General features: G+C 50.0%; 10 protein-coding genes across 10 annotated transcripts; 3 read left to right on the plus strand and 7 right to left on the minus strand.

The window, feature by feature from the left end:
- Positions 1-413: 413 nt before the first annotated feature.
- On the plus strand, positions 414-888 carry ASPWEDRAFT_171654 (uncharacterized protein; the record flags this gene model as incomplete). The annotated part of the gene is made up of 3 exons (XM_040830818.1): positions 414-591; positions 704-771; positions 832-888. The coding sequence occupies 3 exons, from the start codon at positions 414-416 to the stop codon at positions 886-888; spliced, it is 303 nt and encodes a 100-aa protein (XP_040688494.1).
- An 822-nt stretch (positions 889-1,710) lies between these two features.
- Positions 1,711-2,893, minus strand: ASPWEDRAFT_51078 (putative TIM barrel metal-dependent hydrolase; the record flags this gene model as incomplete). The annotated part of the gene is made up of 2 exons (XM_040837540.1): positions 1,711-2,574; positions 2,843-2,893. The coding sequence occupies 2 exons, from the start codon at positions 2,891-2,893 to the stop codon at positions 1,711-1,713; spliced, it is 915 nt and encodes a 304-aa protein (XP_040688495.1).
- A 984-nt stretch (positions 2,894-3,877) lies between these two features.
- Positions 3,878-5,662, plus strand: ASPWEDRAFT_112010 (putative MFS quinate transporter; the record flags this gene model as incomplete). Its single annotated transcript, XM_040828297.1, has 4 exons — positions 3,878-3,968; positions 4,031-4,384; positions 4,441-4,509; positions 4,569-5,662. 4 exons carry the CDS (start codon positions 3,878-3,880, stop codon positions 5,660-5,662), a joined length of 1,608 nt encoding a protein of 535 aa, XP_040688496.1.
- A 438-nt stretch (positions 5,663-6,100) lies between these two features.
- Positions 6,101-8,931, minus strand: ASPWEDRAFT_109809 (putative C6 transcription factor; the record flags this gene model as incomplete). Its single annotated transcript, XM_040828115.1, has 8 exons — positions 6,101-6,633; positions 6,688-7,007; positions 7,063-7,375; positions 7,427-7,900; positions 7,958-8,039; positions 8,102-8,510; positions 8,663-8,733; positions 8,815-8,931. The coding sequence occupies 8 exons, from the start codon at positions 8,929-8,931 to the stop codon at positions 6,101-6,103; spliced, it is 2,319 nt and encodes a 772-aa protein (XP_040688497.1).
- A 663-nt stretch (positions 8,932-9,594) lies between these two features.
- On the minus strand, positions 9,595-11,202 carry ASPWEDRAFT_51081 (threonine--tRNA ligase MST1; the record flags this gene model as incomplete). Its single annotated transcript, XM_040837541.1, has 1 exon — positions 9,595-11,202. The coding sequence occupies one exon, from the start codon at positions 11,200-11,202 to the stop codon at positions 9,595-9,597; it is 1,608 nt and encodes a 535-aa protein (XP_040688498.1).
- A 327-nt stretch (positions 11,203-11,529) lies between these two features.
- ASPWEDRAFT_171659 (uncharacterized protein) lies at positions 11,530-12,948 on the plus strand (the record flags this gene model as incomplete). Its single annotated transcript, XM_040830819.1, has 1 exon — positions 11,530-12,948. The coding sequence occupies one exon, from the start codon at positions 11,530-11,532 to the stop codon at positions 12,946-12,948; it is 1,419 nt and encodes a 472-aa protein (XP_040688499.1).
- A 222-nt stretch (positions 12,949-13,170) lies between these two features.
- ASPWEDRAFT_478242 (glycoside hydrolase family 16 protein) lies at positions 13,171-14,885 on the minus strand. The gene is made up of 3 exons (XM_040837016.1): positions 14,570-14,885; positions 14,232-14,506; positions 13,171-14,164 (listed from the first exon to the last, which is right to left on the minus strand). Exons 1-3 carry the CDS (start codon positions 14,658-14,660, stop codon positions 13,394-13,396), a joined length of 1,137 nt encoding a protein of 378 aa, XP_040688500.1. The 5' UTR covers positions 14,661-14,885; the 3' UTR covers positions 13,171-13,393.
- Positions 14,886-17,362: 2,477 nt separating this feature from the next.
- Positions 17,363-18,204, minus strand: ASPWEDRAFT_171661 (uncharacterized protein; the record flags this gene model as incomplete). The annotated part of the gene is made up of 2 exons (XM_040830820.1): positions 17,363-18,034; positions 18,088-18,204. 2 exons carry the CDS (start codon positions 18,202-18,204, stop codon positions 17,363-17,365), a joined length of 789 nt encoding a protein of 262 aa, XP_040688501.1.
- A 2,045-nt stretch (positions 18,205-20,249) lies between these two features.
- Positions 20,250-22,480, minus strand: glr1 (glutathione-disulfide reductase GLR1). The gene is made up of 3 exons (XM_040835212.1): positions 21,798-22,480; positions 20,897-21,729; positions 20,250-20,847 (listed from the first exon to the last, which is right to left on the minus strand). The coding sequence occupies exons 1-3, from the start codon at positions 22,202-22,204 to the stop codon at positions 20,414-20,416; spliced, it is 1,674 nt and encodes a 557-aa protein (XP_040688502.1). The 5' UTR covers positions 22,205-22,480; the 3' UTR covers positions 20,250-20,413.
- A 703-nt stretch (positions 22,481-23,183) lies between these two features.
- On the minus strand, positions 23,184-25,165 carry pbs2 (mitogen-activated protein kinase kinase PBS2; the record flags this gene model as incomplete). Its single annotated transcript, XM_040837542.1, has 2 exons — positions 23,184-23,552; positions 23,612-25,165. 2 exons carry the CDS (start codon positions 25,163-25,165, stop codon positions 23,184-23,186), a joined length of 1,923 nt encoding a protein of 640 aa, XP_040688503.1.
- Positions 25,166-25,513: the final 348 nt, after the last annotated feature.

Consider the following 25,513-nt stretch of genomic DNA (forward strand, 5'->3'; position numbering starts at 1 on the left):
ACTTTTCACTGTTAATCTGGGGATATTCAAGGGGATAGTAGATCATCAAGGGATAGACGACTACTTTTTATACATTAGCAAAGAAAATATGAAACAACGGCTTTAATCCCAACTCAATAGCGATAGATCGTCCACATAAACACAAAGATTATGCCTCATCGTACTCCGTACAACATTCCAAAGTAAAGGCATCCAGCCACCCCCCTTGATGACAGCAAAGACATTCATCACCAACGCAAGGGATCCATTAATCAAGGAGGAACCCCAGAAAAGGATACGAGGTGTAATGAGCGTCAAGGAGTTTTATCCAACATACTTAGAACCGACCCCTCCCAGTAGAACTCAACTTCAATCAACTCCAAGCTATCCATCCTATACAGTTTCCATTTACATTGACATTCAAGAAAACCAAAATGCACCTCACAACCCTCCTCTTCGCAGCCCTCTCCTCTGCCACCCTCATCTCCGCAGAAAACCTCTACTACCGCTGCGAATTCGCCAAGGATAACTCGGGTTTCATCCAGCATCCTTATTGCTGCGATGACTACGTCCCTGCACCGCATACGAACAAGGCCAAGGAGGGGAAGCAGTGTATGTATTCCTTACCAGTACTGTTATTGTTACCATTACCATATATCACAGCTGTGTTATATGGGATGGGCTGTGGATTAGGCTTTAGCTAATGATTTATCACTGTGGATAGGCACGAAATTGGATCATGTGGTGCAGCATTGTCCGAATGGGGATGAGGTGAAGTGTTGTTATGAGATTGTAAGTTGAGATATTTATTGTTGTTGTTGTTTGGATGGAGCTAATATAATGGGTTGATAGGGCCCTGGACGAATCTGTACTTCTTCTGCTAAGGTCCTTACCGAAGCACAGATTTAAGTGTACAAAATGGATATACACTGTATACTACAACCTACTGGCTGTATGGTAGTTTTAAAATAAAAGAAAAAATTGAACGAATTGAACAGGCACAAAAGCACGAATACGTACACCATCCCCACAGCACTCGGGTCCCCGGAATCAGATAATAAGTACCAAAGTGGATTTCCGACCTTCAGGACTCATTTTTGATTTATCTGATTTACCTGCCAGATTCAACACGGAAATCAGGTTTTCCTCCGTACTTTGTACTTTGTATGCAGTGTGTACTGTGTAGAAGAAAGACCGGAAAGCCTCCGAAGTAAATGAGCCATGCATTGATCATCCTGCGCTCTTCCCAGAACGTGGAGATAGACGATGACATGTTTGAGATGTCCGATACGAACTGCTGTGTCAGGTCACGCCGTCACGGTGTGTTACTTGTGTATCTACGGTGTGGAAAAGAGGGATTAATTATCCACTTCTGCCGAGTTGGTCGGCAAATCAACCGATTTTCGCTGTGCCGTTCACCAACCGTCGGAATTTGACCGAGCGCTGTTGGGACTTTTGGCTGGTCGATTGGACCTTCCCTTTGGTTTTGGTTTCGTGTAGGTGGGCTATGGCTATGGAGGGGTGTGCTGTCTTGTTGTCCTGTTGTCCTTGAATGCGATTAAATTCACGCTGGGTGTAAATGCTATGTTGTATGTTGTATGCTATATACAGTTAAAAACAATAATCCGCCGAGTCATAATTCGTAGCTGATGCAAAATGTCGATGCTGGGTAAATGCAGACAGAAACCGGGTAATGAAATAACAAACGCTTAAAGTCGGTAGCCGTCCGGGTTAATTATCATGCTCTCCATCCATCAACTCTTCTGTGTTCTTCCGGAAAATCCGTTCAGCCAGTCCGGACTTCTCTGCACACCATTTGAGACACGACTGTGTAAAAGGGCTGATGTTGATTCCGTCGAATCGGGTGTGTGGCCAGTCACTCGCGTAGAGAACTCGGTTTGGGGCCACGCGCAGGAACTCTTGGGCCATCGCTTGGAGGTCACGCATCTGGCTGTCCTTGCTCAAACGGTATGGTGCAGAAATCTTCACGTAGGTTTGTCCGGCACGGAGAAGGGATATCATTGACGAGAATCCGGGGAGAGTGTATGGATCAAAGGGGGTCTCGGCAACCAACGAAATCGAAGAAAGGTCTGGGCCGCCAAAGTGGTCGATGCAAACTTTGGTCCCTAGCTGGGGGACAATTCGCTCGAGCATAGGAAGCATATCCAAAGAGACGTAGACTTGAATCATCCATCCGAGTGGACGGACAACTTCCGCATGCTGCAACAGGGTCTCTGCCAGTTCACCTTCATCCATGACCTTGCCGACAGATTTGAGATTCACCCGCACGCCGCGGACTCCGAGGGAATGCCATGAATTAAGGGTCTTAGCGTCGATGTTGGCTGGATCGATAACCACCACACCTCGTCCGCGTGAGGGTCCGATTTCTTTGAGTGCGTCCAGGAGGCAGGAGTTGTCGGTTCCATAGATAGATGGCTGCACAAGAACGACGTTTTCAATGCCCAACGAGGATTCGAAGCTCAGGGCGTCTTGTACTGTGTGCGGTGAAGGTTGATACATAGCATTGGCGGCGACAGGATACCGCTCAGGTTCCACCACATGCATATGGCTATCCCATGACCGTGGCGGAACTTTCTGCCTGACAGACAGGGATCGAGATACTTTCTGGGTATCTTTGCTGTAAACTCTCTGCTCTCCTTTTGGCCAGGCAAGAGTGAAAGAGAACCGAGGGGCGCTGTCCAGGAGTTTGTTCCTGGGCTTAATGAAAGTAAGCACGCTTTCGAGGGACGGGAAAATCATTGGGTCGGTAGCAGTGGTAAACGGATGATAGAGCCAGAAGACATCAAAAGGGAATACTGATGGAGGAGAGGAGTTGATTTATCTAAGATGAGGCACGACTCACGAGTGCAGTTAGACGAGCTCCTCGCAGGAGACAAGGCCGCAAAGATATCATTATGATCTCGGACTTTGAGCGAACAAAAGGAAAACGGGCATCAGGCCAGCCGCATAGAATCAGATTATTACGATATTAGGTAGGTAACAAGAACGATTGGCGGGTACTGTCAAGTAAGGGACCGGCTTGCCGATTCCTATACCGGGTGGGACGGTCACAGAAAGGAAAAAGGCATGTAAAAAAATTTCGAGAAGGATAACAGCCTCTGCCCCACAGAGAGCGAAGAATCCGCCTCCCTGACAGCTGTTATCCTCTTTTTTTGAAGCGCAACAAAGCGCACGGTGAGGGCGGAAGTCGTCCGGGAGAAGTTCTCAGTCAGTGTGTCGAATTCCAAGGAACGGACCGACTCCATACGGTGACACCGCAGGGCAGGCACACAGGATCTTAAGAGAGACGATCCATCCATCGCGGAACATTCCAAAAGCATCATCGGATCGAGGAAAGGCTGCAGGTCATCTCTAAATTCACCGTTAAACGAGAGCACAAAGCGGAGACGAAGTGGGTTATTGGCTGCGGGAAGTTGTCGGCAGATTGACGATGCCAAACGGGAGGTCAGCCACTTACATCCTCTGCAGCTCTGGAGATCGGAGATATAGAAAATCGTTCTGGTATTCCCCTCTTTCGCGCGCTATCCCATCAGGGATGTTGTGATACCTGGCCTACATGAACCTGCACGTCGCAGGGGGGTTGATGGTGTGGCCAGCGTAATTAAGGAGGAGGAGAAGAGCCCAAAGCGGAAGTTGACCGAGACGGACGAAAGTTTCGAAGTCGACGACCTCTTCGTCTCTCCCCCTCCTCCTTTTGCTCCAGCTCGCACGCGGAAGCTGTTCGTGGATTCCCGCCTCTATTATTATCACCAATCTCATTATTCACCTCGTTTCTCACCGTCTTTTGTTCCCCAGATTCTTTGTTTCTGTGGTGGATTTGCCTCCCCACACACCCTCTGTGCTTTTGTCGCCCCAGGCAAACACACTCGTTGCCATCATGAAGTTGGGCGTGGATTGGTCGCGATGGACCACCAATCCGTATTATGCCTTGGTCATCTTGATCATTGCCTGTGGCAGTATTCCCAAGGGTGAGTTGTGCCGTGCAGATGCTGTCTTCTCTGTGGCTAACCGTCGCATCGCATTATTATAGGTTACGATGAGGGAGGTTACAGTGCCAGTGTCAAGCTGGAATCCTTCATGGAGGACTTCAACCTCCTCTCCTCCAACTGGAAAAACGACCCAACCGGATTGACCAACCGCAAGGCCAACATCACCTCGTTCAGCGTCTTGGGCGCTGCTTTTGGCGCATTGTCTGGGTTGGACCTGAACGATCGCCTAGGACGTCTCCAGTCGTGGCGTCTGGCAGTTCTCGTCTGGGCCATCGGTTATTTTATCCAGATCTTTTCCTCCGGTATATACGGGTTGCTTTTGTTTGCGAGAATATGGAGTGGGTTGGGAGCCGGATTGTTGACAGTGACTACGCCGTTGTACCTGTCAGAGATTGGTATGAAGTACATTGCAGAGTCTTAAAATATCTACTTGCTAACCTTCACACTACAGCTCCTGCAAGGACCAGAGGTATGGTCGTCAGTATGTACATGGTCATTCTGTTGGGCATCTTAACGCTGGGTAAGTGTTCCACCTCTCTTTCCCTCCATCGAGCCAGGTGCTAACTGAGCTTGTTCAAGGTTTCTTCATCAACTATGGCGCCAAAGTACACATGGCCCCGACCCGTGAACAATATCGTTTGGTCCAGGCCATCCCCTTGATCCCGACAGGCATCGCCTTCTTTGCCTCCTTTATCGCAACCGAAACCCCTCGTTATCTCATTTCCAAGAACCGCGTTGACGAGGCACGAGCCGTCCTCGCTCGTTTCCGTGGCAAGGCCATCGATGATCCCAGCATTGAGATTGAATTCAGAGAGATCGACTCGCAGTACCGCACAAAAGCGGCAGACCTGGCATCTGTCTCCCACTGGGAGGCCTTCAAAGAATCCCAGTTGAACCCCAACTACCGCCAGCGCTACTGGCTGCTCATGGCCATGCAGACCGTCGCCCAGTGGACTGGCGGTAACGGAATCACCTTCTACGTGTCTACTATCTTCGAGTATGCCGGTGTGACGGGTAACTCGACCTCGCTCATCTCCTCGGGTGCCTACGGTGTCGTCAAGCTGGTCTTCACCATGGCCTTCGCCTGGTATCTCATTGACGTCATCGGCCGTCGGGCCTGCACTCTTGCTGGCCTGAGTCTGCAGCTCGCCGCGCATATCTACATGGGCATTTACATGGGTCTCCAGCCCGGCTCAGCGGACAACAAATCCGCCTCGGATGCCGCCATCGCCTCCGTCTTCGTCTACGCCGTAGGATGGTCCATCGGTCTCTGTACGGTTCCCTACCTGTACGGTACCGAGATCTTCCCCACGCGCATCCGTAACATCAGTTACGCCAGCAGCATGTGTCTCCACTGGTTCTTCCAGTTCGCCGTCGTCCGTGTCACTCCCAACATGTTCGACTCCCTCCACGTCTGGGGCGCCTACCTCTTCTGGGCCATCATCTGTACCCTCGGCATAATCATTCTCGGTATCTGGATGCCCGAGACCAGCAACGTCCCTATCGAGCGTATGGGCGAGCTATTCGACGGGCCCTGGTACTTGCGTTGGCGCATGAATGCCAAGACGATCGGTGAGCCCAAGTCTTCGCCTCCTTCATCGGCTGGAATGGACGAGGGTATCTATACCACCACCCAACCCAAGAACCCCGATTCGAAGGACACTGCGCTTTGAGAAAATCGAACTCTGTCTAATATCACTACTTATACATATATATCCTTCGACCACGCATGCATATATATATGCTCATCATCAACCGCCATCATTTACTAATTCTATCTTGTCATTTTTGAAACATATACCCACCCAAAAATATCTTTTTTGGGCTTTGACTTTCAATTCTGTACTTATTTTATTTTTATCATTCATGTGAACATATAGGCATACCAGATGTGCACATATTACACCTTGTGTTATACTTGTGAAGCGTTTTGTGCATTTTATGGCATAAGCGAAAAAAGTTATCAGAACCAAAAAGAATTCATTATATTCATCAATACACCCAAAAATCCGAAAATATCATCCAAAAAATAACGAACAATGAAAGATTGCTTTCTACCCTGCCTTGCTCGTTCTATACGTTAACTCCCGATTTTACTCCCAGAATCAAGTTCAAGTTTGCGGAGAGTGTCTAGCCCATCCTGCATCAAACGCCGGTGTCATATTCGTCGAAATAGGCTGAGCATACGAAAAGGCCTCAAACACCTCCGGGGTGATCTCGTACGTGCCTGTGTTGTCCAAAGTCATGGCGGCGTTGGGCATTCCTCCAAGTAGATGAGTAGGGGTCATGGGCGGGACGGTAGTTTGGTTAATATCGAAGCCCGCGGCGGGCTGTTGGAAGGGGTATGCCGACATCATGGAGGGGGTACTCGTGTGTGACTGGTGTTGTGATTGTGTTTGCTGATGGTGATGGACGGGGGAGACGTGACGAGAATTATCGCCCAGGTTCATAGAGAGTTGGGCTGGGGCTTGGTGTTGTTGGGATGGAGACTGACTTTCGTGACGGGAGAGCGGTTGAGAGCGAGGGTGATGTTGTTGCTGTGGTTGCTGCTGTTGTTGTTCTTGTCTACCAGGCATAGGGATTTGAATGTCGATTTGAAGGACCTGGAGCTCCCGATAGATGAGACTAAGAGCTGTGGTGATGACTGTTGCGCCGTTAATGCTTGCCTCGAAGAATCACGAGTGAAAAAAGAGCTTACCAGGATTTGAAAGCTTCACTCGCTCCAGAGCGAAGATGCAGTACTTCAACTTGTCGAGGGTTCCCGGAGCGGCATATTTCAAGGCCTGGATCTCGAGCAAGAAAATAGACGCAGCGGTATACACACTGTAGGCGAGAGAAAGGACAACGTGACTGTCACCAAAGGTGCGACGGTAGAGATCGAAAAGGGAAAGAGTGGCAGTCGCAGACGCCATGCATTGGACCAGATGGTTCTTGTCATAGGTTTCTTGTGTTTTGAGTAATTCTCGCGAGCAGAGAATCGGGCGATGAAGTAAGATGTTGACGGTGTGATATAGGCAGCTGCAATTGTTTATTAGCACTTTTCGTTATCGCAATTCAAGGAAGAAGAACATACTTCAGGATCACAATGTGACTCGGTGGGCAGTAAGGAGGGAGGTCGGTAGCAACCAGCCTAAGAAAGTCCGGTAACTCTTCCCACCACTCTGACAGATTTTTAGCCTGCTCTTGCACGCAGTTGAAAAACTCCGCCTCAGAACTCTGTCGTATAGGGTCATAAATGTGAACCAAGACCTGGTTGAGAATCTCCGCCAACCCGCACATCTTCATGAAACAAGACGTTGAATGGGCCTGAGTGGGCGGGTAATGCGTGCCATCCGGGAAGATAACTCCATGGGGTGTCCAAGCCTCAATCTCAGAAGTGTCATCGACTAAACTTTTGTCAGTAACGTGCTACCTCATGCTTATCAAGGAGTACTCACGAATCATTCGCGGTGGGCTGACCCGGGAATGCTGCATCGTAGGTGCCCTTCCAAAATACAACGAGACCATCTTATCCCAGAAATAACAACTCCAGAAGAGACGGTTTCGAATCTCGATGTCTTCATCACTCAAGTGAGCCGAACCGGAGTACTTGCGACTGTCGATCGAGATGCCGAGATCGTCCAATAACCGGAACGCCATACCACTGTATAGCCATGCTTGAGTTCTGTTTCCTCGACCACACTCTTGGGCACTGAGGAGCAGCAAGGTCTGGATTGTCGGGATACCAGCATAGCCGACCTTCAGCGAGTCGTACAAGCCCGACACGGCCCGATGGAAGAACTGTGCACCGCCATCGAACTGGTCCAAGATCGGCCCGATCTTAGGCTCAGCCTTACACCATCGGACCGAGTGGGATATAAGCGCATTTAGTAGCGTATCGGAGTAGTAGGGACCATTGATCTTCAAATCACCTGATTACCTGTCAGCCTTGTCCTTTTATCAGGGAAGTAGAAGGGTATCAAACGTACGAGTAAAGGCAGGCCGATAAACGAAGTTGAAGAGAGGCTGGATCCAGCACCAGTGAGAGTCGAGAAGGTATTGAAACGGTTCCTAATAGAGAAAGAGTAGCGTGAGCATGTATACCAGAATATGGCGATGATGTCACAACTTACCGGCATGACAGCCAGCTGCTCAAATGCCCTCTCCCGCCACGCATTATTGATCAGCCGTTCCTTGCGTGCTTCCATCGCCATGGCGAGGTTCGAGGACGATGAGGTCTCATTGACAACCCCACTCGGCAGCTGGAACAAGCTGGTTGGGCCATGGAATGAGATTCGACCATCATTCTCAACCTTGAGGCCTTCAAAGTCTCTGGTCAAATCCCGTTCCGTAGCATCCTCTTCTTCTTTTATCCGATGAGAAAGACCGGGGCTGCTGGAGCTAATCTCCCCTGTGGAAGCCGGGGAGCTTCCCTTCTGGAGCTCGGGCCTGGGAGATTGCTGGCCCCGGATTTTGGATAAAGCATCTTCCAGCTGGGCAACTCTAGTTTCCAGTTGCTTGGTATAAGATAGAGTTGGGGCCCTGGAGATCGAGAACACACGAGTGGTCAGCAAGGCTTGCTTCGGATCGACAACGCAGGAACACCGAAAAAGAAAATAATAAAAGAAAAAACAAAAAAGAAAATAAATAAAGCGACAGGGGCAGGGACCACGAGGGCGATGATGACGACTCACAAGCTATAGACGCAGGCCTCACCACGCGCAGCACATCGTGAACATGACGGGCTGGCACCGTTACATTTCACCTAAGCGAAGAGGTCAGCGCCCCAGTCTGTACACGGAACACATCCGAGAGAATTAGACGAGGAGAGGGGGAAAGCCCACACCTTTCGCTTCCGGCAGGCTTCACAGGAGAAGGCACTCTTCCGAGGGAGATTGGTCTTTAATGGAACGTCGGCCATGCCCGACGAGGGATTCTTCCGATTGTCTCGTTCTACCACCATCGAACTGAAGCAGGAGGGGAATCCGAGGAGACCACCAAACAAGACGCCATGGAAGAAGAAAAACCACAGACGTCAGGAAAGAGGAAAAGAGAAGGGAAAAAGAGGGGAGAGCGAGGGGCGGCGAATGACGGGGATTTTTCCAGAAGGAATTGGGAGGTCGTGGGGCGATGAAAGTGCTGCTACTGATCACTAAGAAAATAATCGCGGGGGGGAACTCGAGTCGAGTTTTCTTCTGTTTTCCTGCTTGAGGTTCTCAGGTTTTGGGGTTCTTCTTTTCTTTGGTTTGGGCGTTGATTTGGCTTTTGGGGGATCATCATCTGTGGTGAGGCATTTGGAGTAAGGAACATCTTGGGGGCCCTTTTCTGGCCAATCCTGCTTATCCTGGATGTGACGCTTTGAAGCCATCATCTTCCATCGCCAGACTATCGTGAATTATTTCCTTCGCCCGCAGATAATCGCTCCATCAGAAGGTGAAGATCCGTAAAAAGGCGCAAAAAGCCAAGAAGTCTCTCGGTCGACTTGCCCAATCCGGACGCACAGTGGATTCTGCCCTGCCGTCGATTTTCCCAGCAGATAAGCATAAATAGGGAGATCAATTATGGCCCGATGATGCCATCGAAATATATATTATATTGTACATACGTAGATATACTACTACTCAGATCATACAAATTCCTTTTCACACTGCACCAGGACATCATGCACATGGTCAACCTTCACCTTCACCGCTCGTGGGTTTTGTAAGGATTGCTCCCCAAGCCGAGCAGCCAGAATCTCACGTAGCTTCTGGCCACCTTGATCGGTGCTGCTCTGCATTTGACCGGTGACATCAACTGTGATGCTACCATCCGCCAAATCCTTGGATCCCAGGATAAAGATCAGGTTGTACTTCATCTGCTTCGCCCGCTGGATCTTTTTTCCAAGGGTCTGGCTGCTGTTGTCCACGTCGATCAGGAACGTGGAATCAACCGACGAAAGAGGCTTAGGTGTCTTGCCACCATTCTGCTCTGGGATCAGGGCCCGGAAACCAGAGATCTTCGCGGCCGCTTCCTGCGCTTGCTGCAATACTGCCTCGTCCTGGTTGACAGTGAGGATGATGCCCTGACGTGGAGAAAGCCAAAATGGCCAGCGACCGCCATTTTGTTCAATGATCAACGCAAGGAATCGCTCCAATGAGCCAAAGATCGCCCGGTGAACCAGCACAGGCGTCGCCTTCCCAGGGGTCGCTGGGTTGTAGTCCTCCTCGCCCTCTGCCACTTGATACTCCAACTCGAACCTTTGCGGAAGATTCATGTCCAACTGAATAGTCGACAGTTGATGATACTTGCCCGCCTGGTCCTGCAGCTGAATATCAATCTTGGGTCCGTAGAAGGCACCATCCCCCTCGTTCATGGCCCATTCCCGTCCACTGTTATCCAGTGCCTCGCGCAGCTGCGCTTCAGCACTATTCCACAGATCCAGACTGCCAATGTAGTCCTGTTCCGGTCGAGTAGAAAGCACAAGACGATACGGTCCCAGTCCAAACGTCGTCATCACCATATCCACGAATCCCAAGGCAGACGCAATCTCCTTCTTGATCTGCTGTGGGCGGCAGAAGATATGGCCATCATCCTGATGGAACCGACGAACACGAGTGAGACCACTCAGCGAGCCCGAGACCTCGTTCCGGTGCAGAGGACTGAAGTCTGCGTACCGGATAGGCAATTCTCGGTATGAGTGATTTTGCGACTTGAACAAGAGGCAGTGGCCGGGACAATTCATCGGCTTCAGTCCGTACGACTCGTCCTCGCCAGCTTCGCCTTCCGTGTCTCCAGTCGCACCTCGCCCGCGGACCTCGTACATATCATCCTTGTAATTTTGCCAATGGCCGGACACTTCCCATAATGAACGCTTGTAGATGGAGGGTGTAAGAACTTCGCGGAAACCGTATTGGAGGTACTGTGTGCGGAGGAACGAGATGAGCTTGTTGACGACGTGGGTACCGTTGGGGAGGAAAAGAGGAGATCCGGGACTGTAGGTCGACGACGTAAAGAGATCCTGAAATGTCCCCAAAGCTCGATAGTCGGCGTTCGGGGTCGATGATTGAGGGCTGGACGATGTCTCTGCGGTGCGAACTTGGTCAGGCCGCGGATCCGAGCATGAACAGTGTCGAGTCGACGTGGAGGATAGCCATTGTGTCCGTGCTGCTCGTGGGTATCGGGGAAGATTCTGGATAGCAGGCCGTCCTGGGAAGGACGAGTGCCTGAGAAGCGTTGTGGTTAATCGACGCATGGTTGATGGGCGAAGAGCTTTTCTCCGTTCTGGCGGCCGCGAAAACGCGAGTTGTTTATCGGCCCTATAAAACGGTTCCCCACACGGAAGAACCAAACAATCATCATTCTTCACATCCAACTCGCAGCGAAAAATTATGATTTTATTTCTCTAGTTTATGTGACATGTCTATTGCAGGGATACGGAATTGATCCTACTCTTAATATTTCCCAGGCAGGCTGCGGAGCGCTTAACGTTTTGTTTGTTATTACCGCCGACTGCAGTCTGACAACAACGCCCAACTCACTAACAACAGCTTCATGACAATCTAACCATCCAACATCCATAATGACTACATCACCACCTCGTCCTGAGGAGAGTTCTATCCTGGGTGAATCCTGGGTAGTCCCATCGTCTACTCATACGAAGGAAGAAGAGCAGCAGCAGCAATCCAACAAGGGATATGAACCCGATGAAGCCAACCAAAGCCCTCATCAACCAGAAGGAGATAAGCCAAATACATCACCGTCGATGAGAGAACCTGCGGCTACCATATCTGGCCCGGAGCTTATTATGCCCTCGATCTGCGAGGCGCCTATTTCGGAAGCATCATGGGTTGCGCCAGCTTTGCGATCTCGAGAGCAACCGTCTTCGCCTTCCCTGAAACGAAGACACAGGACATCAAGAAAAACGCCAGAGACTGAGAACAAGAATGCTCTCATCGCGAGTAAACAAGAACGGGTTCCCCCACCAGCGCTAGAAGAGCAGACAAATGGGATCTTAGCCCGTGTCTCGAGAATAGCAGTCGCCAGTGGACGCATAACCCTCAATCTTCTTCTCGCGGCTAGCATATTCCACATGCTCATCCTTCCAGAGGTTTTTTATCAGTACCGAGACCTCTGTGAGATATCGACAGTATCGTCCTTCTATCCCACCAGCTGTACGCCTGTCGCATCTTACCCCCAACCTCAACCGCAAGCCGATCACCAGCATAAACCACCGTCACCGTCATCGTCACCATCCAGATACAACACGGTAATCACCTCCCAGGCACAGCTGGAATCCCTCTTCCACACCACACTGCAGGAAATGGCCCCGTTCAACAGCACTCTGAAACAAAGCGAATCCATGCTTCGAGATATCCAAACCGAATTGAAACAAACCCTCCCAGGCATGAAACACGAACTCGACCTCGAATTCGACGGCTGCTGGCACGCTCTCCGCGCAGCGATTCGGAAATTCGACTCCCTCAGAGCAGACATCCAATCTGCAGTCGACAGTTTAGTCGCCGCCGGGAACCTCGGCACCGTAACACCCAGAGATAGTACGCAACACTCATCCTCCCATGCAGAAGTAGCCAAAGACGCGCGGCTCTCAACCCAAATGGTGAGGCGGGAACAGTATCTCGCCCAATTGACATCGCGCATGCAGTCAAAATCTGATTCTCTCGCAAACGACTTTGCCACGCTGGCTGACCATCTCGAATCCATCCAAAGCGTCGTGGACCGGGACTCGAACCAGAAATACCAACTCCCTCCCATCCTGTCAGAGTCGCTAGACAGCAATATCGGTCTCGGGTTCCGAGCACTGGTCAATAACATCCCCTCGTTATTTCGTCCAGCCGGGGATGCTGCCTCTGCTGAGATACCTTCAGATGAGTCTGTCCCCAGACGATTTCGGGATGCAGCGAGCTATCACCTCCCTGTTGCAAAGGTAGTTCGGGGATTGTTGCATCGATTGGAAGGGTTGCAGAAGAAAGATGTATGAAACTCACGATTTGCTTTCTGTTTTATGTTATAAATCAATGATGATACCCGAGTTCATTGTATGTATGTTGGAAATTTCCTTGGTATTAGTATAGGTAGTCGAAATTGGTATTAAATGGTAAAACAATCTCCACAATACAATCGCCCATTATTACATTAGATATCATTTTCATAGGTCCCCAGTGTGTATACGGAAAATCCCGCCTATCGTATTTTTAGACTAGAACAATTCCGCCCTGGATAATATACTTCATGTTACTACAAACAAGACCACAAATAAACAAAGAAGGGGATTGGGGAGGAAAGTGGTTAACAGCAGAATTCTCCCCAAAGATAAGAATACAGTTCAAGAGACAAAAATCGATCCAAGCACCCGGCTGATGTCGTTGTATTATGACCCATAAACGCAAATCAAACTTGACAAATCAGAACTCTGCACCCGCCATTTAGACCAGCTGAAGCATGGCGGTCATCATAGCCATGAGCATGGCAGAGCCGAGGTATGCACCGGTGGAGGCGGCAGCGCCCTCATAAACGGAGATGCTAGAGCTGGGGCTAGAGCTGGTGGAAGAGCCAGCGCCAGACGAAGAGCCGGTGGTGGAGCTGGCACCAGAGTCGGAGCTGGAGCCGGAGCTAGAGCCCGATGGGGTTTCAGTCGAAGTGGCCGAGTCCGAGGTGCCAGTCGCAGTCGACGAAGAGTCGGTGGTACTAGCGGAGGTGTCGGTTGACGAAGAGGAAGAAGAGGTGGTGGAGGAAGAGCGGGTGGTGGAGCTAGAAGACGAGTTGGAAGACTTGATGCTGTCGGACGAGCCGCTGTTGTCCGAGTAGGAGTAGCTGCTGGCGGGGTTGTAGTTGGTGATGTCAACAGACTCGATGTACATGGTGAAAGGAGCCTGGGAATAGTCGGTCTGACCGCCAGCCCACTCGATGGTGCCCTGGTTGTTGCTAGAGTCACCACCGGCCCAGATTCCGATTCTCACGCGCATGGGGGTCTGAGGGTAGCGGGAGCCATCCTTGGCATCCTTGTAGTTGAGAGTGCGGATGGTGTTTCCGTCAATAGCCCATGTAAGAACGTCCTCTTTCCAGTCGATGGAGTAGGTGTGGAAAGTGTCCTGCGGAGTGGAAACGGTCACCCAGGTGGCCCGGTCGTAAGACGAGTCGTCACCCTTGCCGAAGTAGTTGGTCTCAATTTGAGTGGTGTCACCGCCGACGGCTTCCTATCAAACGATAAACAGCATTAGCGTGTGCTTTAAACCATAAAAAGCAGTAAGGTTTCATGCATACCCAGTCAACCTCATCGAGATCGTCCGATTCCAACACAATACTGCTCACGATTCCGGTACCCGGAGCGGCCTTCATCTTCACGTCGACCTTGCCATAGAAGAAATAGAAGTCGGTATCGATAGTGGGTGCATCACCCTTCTTGTTGATCGTGAATTCAGCACCCTGCGATCCGCTGGTAACGTTGCCGGCTGTGGTGGTCCATTTGGAGAAATCGCCTTTGGTGAAATCTGTGCTGAAGGTACTGCTGTCCAATCCATCATCGTCGGGGCAGGTCTCTATAGAATCAATTGGTTAGATCACAGAACGGCAATCTCTATACAATGGATTGAGCAACATACTCTTCAGAGGGTCACAATCGGTAGAGGTCTGCGCAGTAGCCAATGGGAGCACAGCGGCCAGGGCCGCGGCATACTTCAAATACGACAACATGGTGGTGCCTGGTTGAATTCGGCGCTGCTTAGAAAAGCGAGTGTAGTAGATAACGAGAGATTTGGTTGCAAGTTTCCAACGAAGGACGATATAGTAGGATTGTGGATTATATCGACAACGGAAAGGGACCCAGTGAACGAATGAGTGGAGCTGGTCAAAGGGAAAAATGAAAGTGTAGCACAGTCCAGGAAGAATTTCTGGGAGGCGACGGTAGAAAAAGTAATCGTAGTGCCAGTGGTAAGGTAGCAGTAATAATAACACACTTCCCCTGGTACGAATTGAGGAAAGGAACTGATTCGACAACCCCAAGGACCCAGAACAGTCTCCGCTACAGCCTACAGCAAAGCATGTGGAGAGTATGATTGGATGCGTCGCTCGGAGTCATCCCCTGGGTGAATCCTGTCAGGCACTGGCAACGCTGAGAGCCAATCTGCGTCACGAGCTGAGGTGGTCAGGCACTATGATTGCTTGGATAAAAGGCCACTGGGGCCACGATCTGGTGGAGCAAAGTAAGAAAACTGGAGACGGCCCCATTGCGACACGACCATACGGACGACGTGATAGGTAACCAAGCCGGCTTGGGGGAACGCACCGAGCAGCACTGCCAGTGGGCGGATCGCGCAGAAAGCTTGTGTCCAGCATGGCTTCGGTCTGTCCTTGGATGGCTTGCCGCTTGCGTGCGTATTCTTAGTGGTGTTAATGCGCCGGGGCGGTCGTTCGTCGCTGGCCCTAGACCGGGAAAGGCCTGGCGTGCCCACGGTTGCATTTGATAGAACCGATACGCACAGTTTTACGTTTGTCGTAAGCAGGAATAATAAATTATTCCGCCCCTCCGGAAGAGTAGACGATGGGTTAATTCGCCGTGTGAAAGCGCCCTATGCCATAATGCCAATACTGCCAATACCGCCAAGTATGCTGGGCCCTCGATCGCGTCGAAAGCGAGACTCAGAAAGTCGCCATCAAAGAAAAGGACTGACTGGATGAAGCAGGAATCGGCGGGGACGGGAAGAAGGATCTTCTGCTGATCAGAGAGAACGAGAGGCGAGTCAGTTCGACGGAAACAGCGTGGAAATAACTGGAGAAGCCGAAAGCGTCAGCCCGAGTCCGTGAGCAGCAACAGAATGGGGCACCGGGGCATTCAGGTACCGCAAATTGACAAAATTGGAGGGTTTGTCTTCGATAGCAAGCTTTTTTTTTTTTTAACTTTTTGTTTTTCTTTTTCTTCTCACCTGGTAAGAAATGATAATTTCCCGAGAATCCTGTCAGCCGTGACAGGTGGTCGTAGATGTCTCAGGGAAAGCATGGACAGTGTGGCATTTCATAACGTCTCCACAGATAAGAGGGGAAGTTCAAAAGAATACAAATTGATGGCTTCAGTGGAGCCAGCGACAAGAATCACATTGTCACACTTGATACTGACTCGTTATTAGTCCGGAAGAGTTAAATCTGAGACATCCAACACCTGGTAACTCTGACAACTGAAACACGCAAATTAGGCGAATGATAATAATCGGCGCGGTTAATAATAGCCGGCATAAAAACGGTGGCGATAAAAAAGAAGCGAAAAGAAAAACGAAAACAAAACCCCAAGAATCGAACGCCCAACTTTTGGTCAAAGACGTCATGCGGCAGTAGCATCACATGATATATGTTAGCTAGTTATATGTGTATAGCTTAATAATACGAACACAACCCACGTTTATGCTTATTGGGGATAATCACCCACACGCCGAATAGTAGCCCCCTCATCCCTTCAGCCTAGTTTCAAGAAGACTACCTAGGTAGACACACGGCGGAGCAAACGGACTAATGCAAATTCAGGACCAACCACCACCACCTTTCACTCTTCCCAGAAGCTTTGAAAAAGTCACAATTGAGACTAGCCAGCACGGCTTCCCGCTGCTCAGACGATAGCCGGATCGACTGGGCCCTACTGACATATCTGACAAGGGCCGTAGCGTTGCGCGCATCAGATTCCTGCTCTTTGTAGCCCCCTCGAAGTCCAGAGCTGTAGATTCTGAAGATGGCCAGATCTAGTGCTGATATATATGGCAACTGGCTGGTAAAACTCCTCTGGGTATGAGACTGTTAGTCCCAGTTTGAGGGGCTCAGTAGCGCCTGTAGGAAGTTCACTGAGGCGCGGGTTAAATCCAGGTCCTAGTTCCACCAGAATGTCGATATCCTGTGGGTCAATCGATCAGTGATGAATGAGAAGGATAGGATGAAGGGGGAGAACTGACACTTATATTGCGCTTAGCAATGTATTTCCAGGCAGCAAGGTCGCCTATGATGAGCACGCGAATGGTTTTAAATTCTTGTATGGTTTGCAACCGGTGGAAGAGCTGTTCAGCTGCGATAGCCAGCTGGGCTGAGTCGACCATTATAGTCATGGTGATGATTATCAAGATCGACTACTTCCAGTGATTGGTATATATACATACCCATCTCATGTTGGCTGACGAGGTTTTGGCTTGATACTCGATGTCTTGGATGGAGCTTGATGCAAGACACACAAATCAAATATATGCTGGCTTTATCGCTTTCTTTGATGGTCAACTGTTAGCCACAGGAGATGGTTTCGCACCCGTGTTTTTCTACACAAAGAAGACAAGCTGGCAAACAAGGGAAGCATGCAATCTATTCTACCCGAAACAGCACAAAACAAACAAACTAGAACAAAAGGAACGACAAGAAACAGACGATCAAATATCAACCTCATTGAACCTTGCCCACTCAATCGTCCCATACGCATTATAAGCCGGCCCCGGTGGCAGTTCATTGTTGGCCCTCATTTCCTGGCCCAGTTGCCACAGCATATCCCACGGGCCCACTGGTGGACTGGATTGGTGGAGGGCCTCCCAGAACGGCATGAAACGAGGTGAAAGGACTTTTTTAACCCCAGTATTAGGAACCTCGCGGTCCTCCATCAAGGCAATGAGCATACGGCACCACTGCTCCTCTAGCCCATTAATCTGATTCCTATCGCGGGCGCCCAGTAAGATAAGTGCTTCAGTCATGATATTTGAGTTAAGGATTCGGATTGGATATAGGTGAGTCCAAGGGCCGGAGCCGCCGCCTTCCTTACGTGGTGGGAGTCGAGGGTCAGTGGAGAGGATAAAGTGCGGATCATCCTTAGGGAGAGGGCCTAGGGAGAAGTCTGGGAGCCACCAGACCATACTGGACTTTGAGAATAAGGAGAGGGTGTGGTGCTCCTCAGTCATGCCCTCAAGATGGAAATGCACGTCGGCAATAGGGTAGAATTGGTTAGTACGGAGCTCAGGACAATCTGATTTGCCGCAGATACAAAAGCCGGCCTCATACAGAGTGTCAGAGGCGGCCTTGATCTGCTCGTCGGGAATAACGAATTCAAGCTCCTAAGAAGCATCAGTATGTGTTGAGAGAGAGAAAGGGAGAGAGATGGATTCACGGAAGGGTGGCAATCATCCCCAATCAGAGCAAGCGCCAAATGGCCCCAGAGAAGATGAGGGACTTGAGCTTCATCAAAGATCTCTGCCACCTCAGCAGCCAGGTTTGATCCGACCATTTGTAGATATATTGAGTTGTAGAATCAGAATTTAATAAGAATGATGAGTAGATAAGGAGATAAGTCGAGAATACCACCGTTTTATACTCGGACTCGACCTTGAGCCATGAAAGAGGGCATTTTGCTTTGTTCTCTCAAGTTTAATAAATGACATTTTTGGAATAATGTAAGACAAATACTTTTCCTCCTGATAAAGAGTCTACTCGACGGATATGTCTAAAAATCACTAACAGCAAGATGTCAAAGAAAAAAGCGCATTGATCGTCTGCCTTTCTTCTGCTTCGGAAGTGGAAAGACAGTAGGTATACTGCACGTGTCTAACAGAGATTAAGTGGATATTTTCGTTAAATTTTATGTCTTTGTCTGCCTATAGTGTGTTAAAGATCCCCTCCTATTAGAAGTGCCTGTGGGAAATTCCCATTTATAGATCCTACCTTTGAGGGAGATGAAATCTTTAAAAGAAGAACAACTTGCGCGAAATGCTACTGGCGCCCACATAAACATTCTAGAACAGGGAGGTTGAATATACAATGCAAATCTATCGAAGTTAGAAGAGTGAACCAATGGTGATACAGACAGACGGACGTATTGGATGCAGGCCCATATTATAATATTCTGGTGTGCCAATCATCTTTACTTTCTTTCAGCAGCTCCTGTCTTCCTGGATGCAGAGTGCTGTGAGGAGAAGTAGATAATCAGCATAATTAATAGCCGGCATAAAAACAGTTGGTGATAAGAAAGCAATGAATTAAAAAAAAGAAAGAAAACAAAAAGTCCCCGAGAATCGAACGCTCAACTCTTGGTCAAGTGACTACGTCATGCGACAGGTGGTGTCACGTGTCATGCATTATGAAGTCACGTGCGCACCACTTACCAATGCAAACACAACACATGTTTGTGTTTGTTGGGGATGATCACCCGCCACGTTGAATAGTAGCCCCTCCTTGCTTCCCCTGGGGTAATCTTAATCCTCTTCACCACCATCATCACCCCTACTACCATCATCATCAGCTTACTACACTCATTTCCCTCCTTATTCCACAGCCCACGAAACAACTCATCCCTCAAGAATGGTCCACAAGTCAGCCAAATCTACCTCAGGATCAGCACGCGGCAGTCGTCCAGACAATAGAGACATGGATCACAAGGTCTACATTCCTCTCTGCTTCTGCCTGATCTCTTTTGCGGTCTTGATCTATGCCCACGATCACTGAGCGTGTAACTTGCACGCTTTTTGACGTATCTCCCTCCCCCACTTCCCTTGCTTCCATCTACCCTTCGAGAGCACGAAAGCACGATACCTAGAAGATACCCCCTGTACTCCGTACACCGTACCTACATATCGATCACCGATAACCCCACACTCACCGCCAGAAGCGCCACCTCTTTTTCTTTGTTGAATTCAACCACCACGAACAATATCATTTCCCTAGGCGATGGGATAACACGACATCTTCGTTTCTTGAAAGTGTTGTTCGCCATACTTTTTACTACGTCCAACTGAGCGGTGGGCTGCTCTCATAGCCTGCACCAGCCATATCGCCAGGGGATCAAAGAAAGAAATAACAAGTTTCAACAAAACTCGAACCCGGGCCTTCAACGAGCCCGAGTCAGAAGTACAAATCGACGTACTCAGAATCAGAATACCTTGGGGGACATTCTCAGTCCAACCATGGAGGGTATCAAGACCTACCCAAGTCCAAAGTCTCGGGTACTGGTGGTTTAAACCAAATATCATAAACCCAACCAGGACCCGAGCCGGACTCGAGAATAACAACAATTTACTATCTATGCCGATGCGATAACTGGTTGTCGCATTTCGTCGCATTCATATTTAGATCTTTCACCGCCTGATGCGTTTATCAGATGCGGTGATAAGATACTGAGACATGCAGGTTGGGGTGCATATCACTTTGGATATACCGTTGCTGTTACCACTGCCACTGCCACATTCCTTTGATTTCCTTTCTCTCTTTGTCTCAAAGTCACTCTTTACTTTTGGCTCAGAATATTATCTATACCATCTACATTTCAACATTGTATTTAGCATCTTGGATGGTTATCATTTGATAGCATAAATTACATCAATCAATCAACACATTCATAAAACTCTTACTCTCTAGAACAACGTGTATATCCAACATATTACTATTTGATCGCATTTACATGATGTCCTCTATTTGCATGGGCCATAATCTACCACCCAAAACTACCGCAGGGTCACCAACTCCTCGGCACTGGTTGGGTGGATAGCAACACAGCTGTCAAAATCCTGCTTGGTGGCTCCCATCTTGACGGCGACACCAAAGCCCTGGAGCATCTCTCCAACGCCCAGACCCAGAATGTGCACACCAACAACCTTCTCCTCAGGTCCAGCGCAGATGAGCTTCATCTCTGTGGGGTTCTTCTTCTTCTCCTCTGCGGGGAGAACGTCGTAAAACATGGCAGTGAAGCGGGTACGGTAGATCTTGATCTTGTCGTCACCGTACTGTTGGCGAGCCTGGGGCTCCGTGAGACCGATGGTGCCGACCTCAGGGTGGGAGAAAACGACAGTGGGGATGTTTTCGTAGGAAAGCTTGGAGGACTTGAGTTCGGGGGGTCCAAAGAGACGGCTACCCAGCTGACGACCGGCGGCGATGGCAACTACTCGTCGTTAGTGAATATTAAGAAATAAAAATTGTATAGTACCCACCAGGTGTCAACTCAGCCTGTCCAGTCACATCACCAATAGCGTAGATACCCTCGACGTTGGTGTTCTGGTATTCGTCGACGGGGATGTATCCGGAGCCACCCAGCTTCACACCAGGGACATCAAGGTGCAGGTCCTCAACCTCGGGGGCACGACCAATGGCCCACAGAAGCTCGTTGACAATAACGTCGTGTCCGTCGTTACCAACCAGCTTGATCAACTTGTCCTTGCCCTTGCCATCCTGCAGGAGCTGAACCTCCTTGAAACCAGGGAAGTGTCGGTGGATGTGGACACCGGTAGCCTCATAGCGGTCGGTCATAGTCTTCTGGATCATGGGGTCGAATTTCCGCAGGAAGTTCTCGCCACGGATGAACATGTGTGTCTCGACGCCAACGGCGGCCATGACACCGGCCAACTCAACCGCAATGTATCCCGCACCAACGACGGCAAGCTTGGGAGGGAGCTCCTCCATCTCGAAGAATCCATCACTGCTGATACCGTGCTCGGCACCCTTAATCTTGGGGATGTTGGGACGACCACCGGTGGCAATCAGAATGTGAGGGGCAGTGTATCGCGACTTGCTGCCATCCTCATTGGCGACCTCGATGGTCTTGGGCTCGACGAAGCGGGCCCGGCCGTGCACAAGGTCAATTCCCTCACGGCCCCAGTTACGCTCATAGGCGCCATTGAGACGGGTGATGGTAGCGTCGCGGAGCTCCTTGAAGTGCTTGTAGTTCTTTCCGACATCCTCGGGGATATCGTAGCCGTAGTGTCTGCCAACCTCGAGAGTCTCGTTAATGGTAGCAAAGTTCCAGGTCATCTTCTTGGGAACACATCTGCAAGATTCATATTAGAAATGGCCCGTCATCCTAGTTACTTTATCCGGGGCGTAATAAAAGCATACCCAACGTTGACACAGGTGCCTCCAGACCGTCCACTTTCCACAATCAATGTCTTCTTGCCATACCATCCGGCAGCTCGGCGAGCACTGCCGCTACCACCACTTCCACCACCGAGAACGATGTAGTCATACTGCTGTGTTTCCGCCATGGTCGAGTTGGCGTTCTCTTCAGCGACTGCGGGGGTCGAGGAGAAGTGTCTTGAGAGAGAAGCGAGGCGTTGCCCGGAAGATATCGAAGGGACTGGCGAACGTGAAGAAGCCAAAGTTGTTGGTCTCCGATTCACGGAGTTCTGAACGGTACAGATAGTTCGTGCGGTAGGCGATGCCAGAGGAGAGGATCGAGCCAGTTGGGGTAGAAGCCGATTCTTAAATGCTTGAAGTGGGAGAGTATGGGGGGAGCGGGAGAGCATGGGGAGGTAGTTGACAAGCAATGGCCGAAGAGGAAGGGGAAAGGAGGAAAGACGCCGAGGGAGGAGGATGGAGGGGCTGGCGGGGAAACCGGGATGCAGAGGAAAGCTTAGGTAGTGTACAGTCGAGGCTGCGTCTGGTGTTTTTTCTTGCTGCTTCACAACACAACACAGGAAAAAAGATAGAACGAGAAAATTGATCAATCTATGACGAAGGCTTTAAATAGAAATTATACAGAACCTCAAAAACCAAAAAGATTTATTGTAATTGCAATGACAACGGATTACAGACCTTCTGAACACCTGCAAAAATGATATCTTCGGATTTCTGCATCGCGTCACCGCACGTGACAGCTTGCTAAGCAGCTTATCAATCACCGCAATTACTCCATCAATCGCCGATAATCGAGACCAAATTCTACGTGGAAATGAGTTTAATTTTTATCCAAGTTTTTTATTTTTTCTAGATATATTTGAAAGCCCGAGCCGTTTTCAGATGCCCATCAAAAGATATCCATCCAAAAAATGAGAAAATGAGACCAAGAGTACCGTGGTTGAAAAGAAACCCTCAAGTAGCATCCGTCTCTGTAATGTACACATGAGATGTCAGGGTGACTTTAGCAAACACAGGAGGGGCCCGCAGGCCAGGTAGATAATAGAGAAGACGCCGTATCATGTCTGTATATTCATAACACATAAGAAACAAACAAGCACAAGAAGCTGGGTCGTAGTTTATTCAGGTTTCCAAAAGGACATTGCCATGCCAGCAGGACCTTGCTAAAGGCATGCAGTTACTGACAGGACAGGTCAGGAATATGTCAGGTCGCGTTGAGAAGTGGTCCTATGAGAGAATCCAAGCAGAACGGGGCCTCGCCAAAGGTCACTGGCCCGGTGTGTATGTATATCTGTCCATTCAAGGTGGGGAGGTGAAAATAGATGCATGAGATAGCCGTAAAAGAAGAGAGCAAAGAAGACGACAAGATCAACCTTGCAAGATCGCAGCCGGGTCATCCAAGAGAGGGCTCCCAGGGACTGCGTCTAAAGCAACAGCATGTAGCGCTGGCTTGTCCCCATCTCCCAAAAGGCCAAGTCGGCGACGTTCTAACTTTTCCTTGACCCAGTCCGCAACTTCTTTGTCTTCAGTGACGGAAGATGCCTGTTCATCGGAAGCTTCAGTGGACTCCGACTCTGAAGGAGGTTGCATGAGGGGTGACAGCCAAGGATGTCTGATAAGCGTGGAGTATGAAGGGCGATTGTTAGGGTTCTTGTCGAGACATGCACGGATAAACGCATGTGCTTCATCGGAGTATCCGGTATCTGGAAGTGTTGGAGCGTCTCCATGAACGATTGCCTGCGGAATGGTTAGATTTAAACTCGTGGATGGCAGAAAAGGGCCCAGGAAATACTTACGTGCAACTGGCTGAAAATGTTGTTGAAAGTTTCAGGGGGGTACGGATATCGACCAAGGGCACATTCGATGATCGACAACCCCAAACTCCAGATGTCGCTCTGAACACTGTAGGTTCCACCACTGGTCGATCCGGATTGCTGCACGCCACCACCAGCAATTCGTTCGGGAGCCATATAGCTCTGGCACCCAATGTTAGTCTTGGCAATGCTAGCAACCAGGTTACCGCTGACGCCAAAATCACAAATCTTGATTTGACCGTGGGTGTTGACGAGGATATTGGTGGGCTTCACGTCCCGATGGATGATGTTGTGATCATCTTTGAGGGTTTTCAATCCCATGATAGTGGACAGGGCAACTTTGCGAAGAATGTTCTCCGGCACACCCTCCTTGTAAATCTTGTCGATTGAGCCACCGTCCATGTATTCAACACACATGTAAACAGCCCCTTCTTGGAAGAACGCGCCGTAAAAGTCGATGATGAAGGGTGAGACACAGCGGTGGAGAATATCCAATTCCATGATGATCTGGGCGAATTTACTTTCATCCAATTCCAGACGGATCTCTTTCATCGCCATAATTACTCCCGACAAGTTATCATGTTTAGTTATTACGGGCGTAGCATCCGCATTCGAATCCTCCGGGCCCGCTGGGCGACTAATGATGCCCCTTAATCCCATACCAGGTTTTCGCACATGTGGCCGACTGTGTCGAACTTGATAGACGGTGCCGTAATTCCCCTTTCCAAGTTCATCGAGACGGTCGACCTCATCTAATGAAATGCTGAAACTATGCCCTGACGAAAACTCAATACCATGACCGTGGATGAGAGCTTTGTTCTTGAAATTGAGTGTCCCTGCCTTGGTGTCGATGAACTCGGAATATTTGCTGAATGCAGACTCTCCACTCCCTGCTGGGTTGCCAGCAGCTGGAGTGCCCGGGGGCCCTCCATTGGGGCCTGCGGCATCAGACAATTTCAACCCGGGCTTCATTCGCTTCGCGGCTAAACCACCGGGTCGGGGAGAGTTAGAACTAGGCACGGGCGAGGGTGCTGAGGGTACTGTGGGAGAAGACCAGTTTTGTTTGTTGTTCGGGCGAGCCGGAGGCAATCGTCCTCCTGACAATGCACCCCCTAATTGGGGTACAGGGCTAGTAGACTGTGTGGAGGTTGTGCCGGGGGTACCGGGCGTCGGTGGAGATACCGGAGCCCTGGGAATTTGCCCAGTAGAGGCAATGTGCGGCAGGGATGGAGGAGCACCCTGTCGTGAAAGAGAAAAAGCTTTCATCTTGGCCAAGATATCCTGATTCAAACCACCGGCCTGCGCGCCGCTCATTGATGCTTGTGGGCGGGAAGGAGCACCTGGCCCTGCCCCTCGTCGAGCAGCATTTATCTGGCCCAAATGTGTCGAAGAGGCAGAAATCTTAGCAGTCGTGTCTTTGGTCGGGCGGAGGGATGGTACAGAGGCGTGTTGAGGGGTCTCGTCTGGGTTGGACTTGTTGTCGATATCGCGGACGGTAGGGGGGATCCCCGCAATGGACTCCGGGTTCGCTTCCATTGTTGCAGTCGCTGTTGGATAACGACGGTCGAAGATGAGGTGGTGAAACAAGAACGGAAATGCCCAGCACAATGAATGAGAAGTTCACCAGCACTTCGAGACGAGGTTACCGGAAACCCGGGGGGGTTCAACCATGCAAAAAAAAGGGGGAAGGAGGTGGTGTAAACGGGGCCTGAGCGACCGAAAATTCGTAGGGAAATCGACAATGATGAATGCGGCCTGACCAGTTGGGAGTCGGTGCAGTTTGATAAAGGACGAGATGAGGCTTCGTGGCCGATGAAGACAACAGCGAGAGGGAGAGGCAGAAACGTTTAGGTTGACAGGCGGATTGGGAGCAAGGTTGGGCGC

This window comes from Aspergillus wentii (genome assembly GCF_001890725.1).
Source record: "Aspergillus wentii DTO 134E9 unplaced genomic scaffold ASPWEscaffold_4, whole genome shotgun sequence".
Lineage (NCBI taxonomy): Eukaryota > Fungi > Ascomycota > Eurotiomycetes > Eurotiales > Aspergillaceae > Aspergillus > Aspergillus wentii.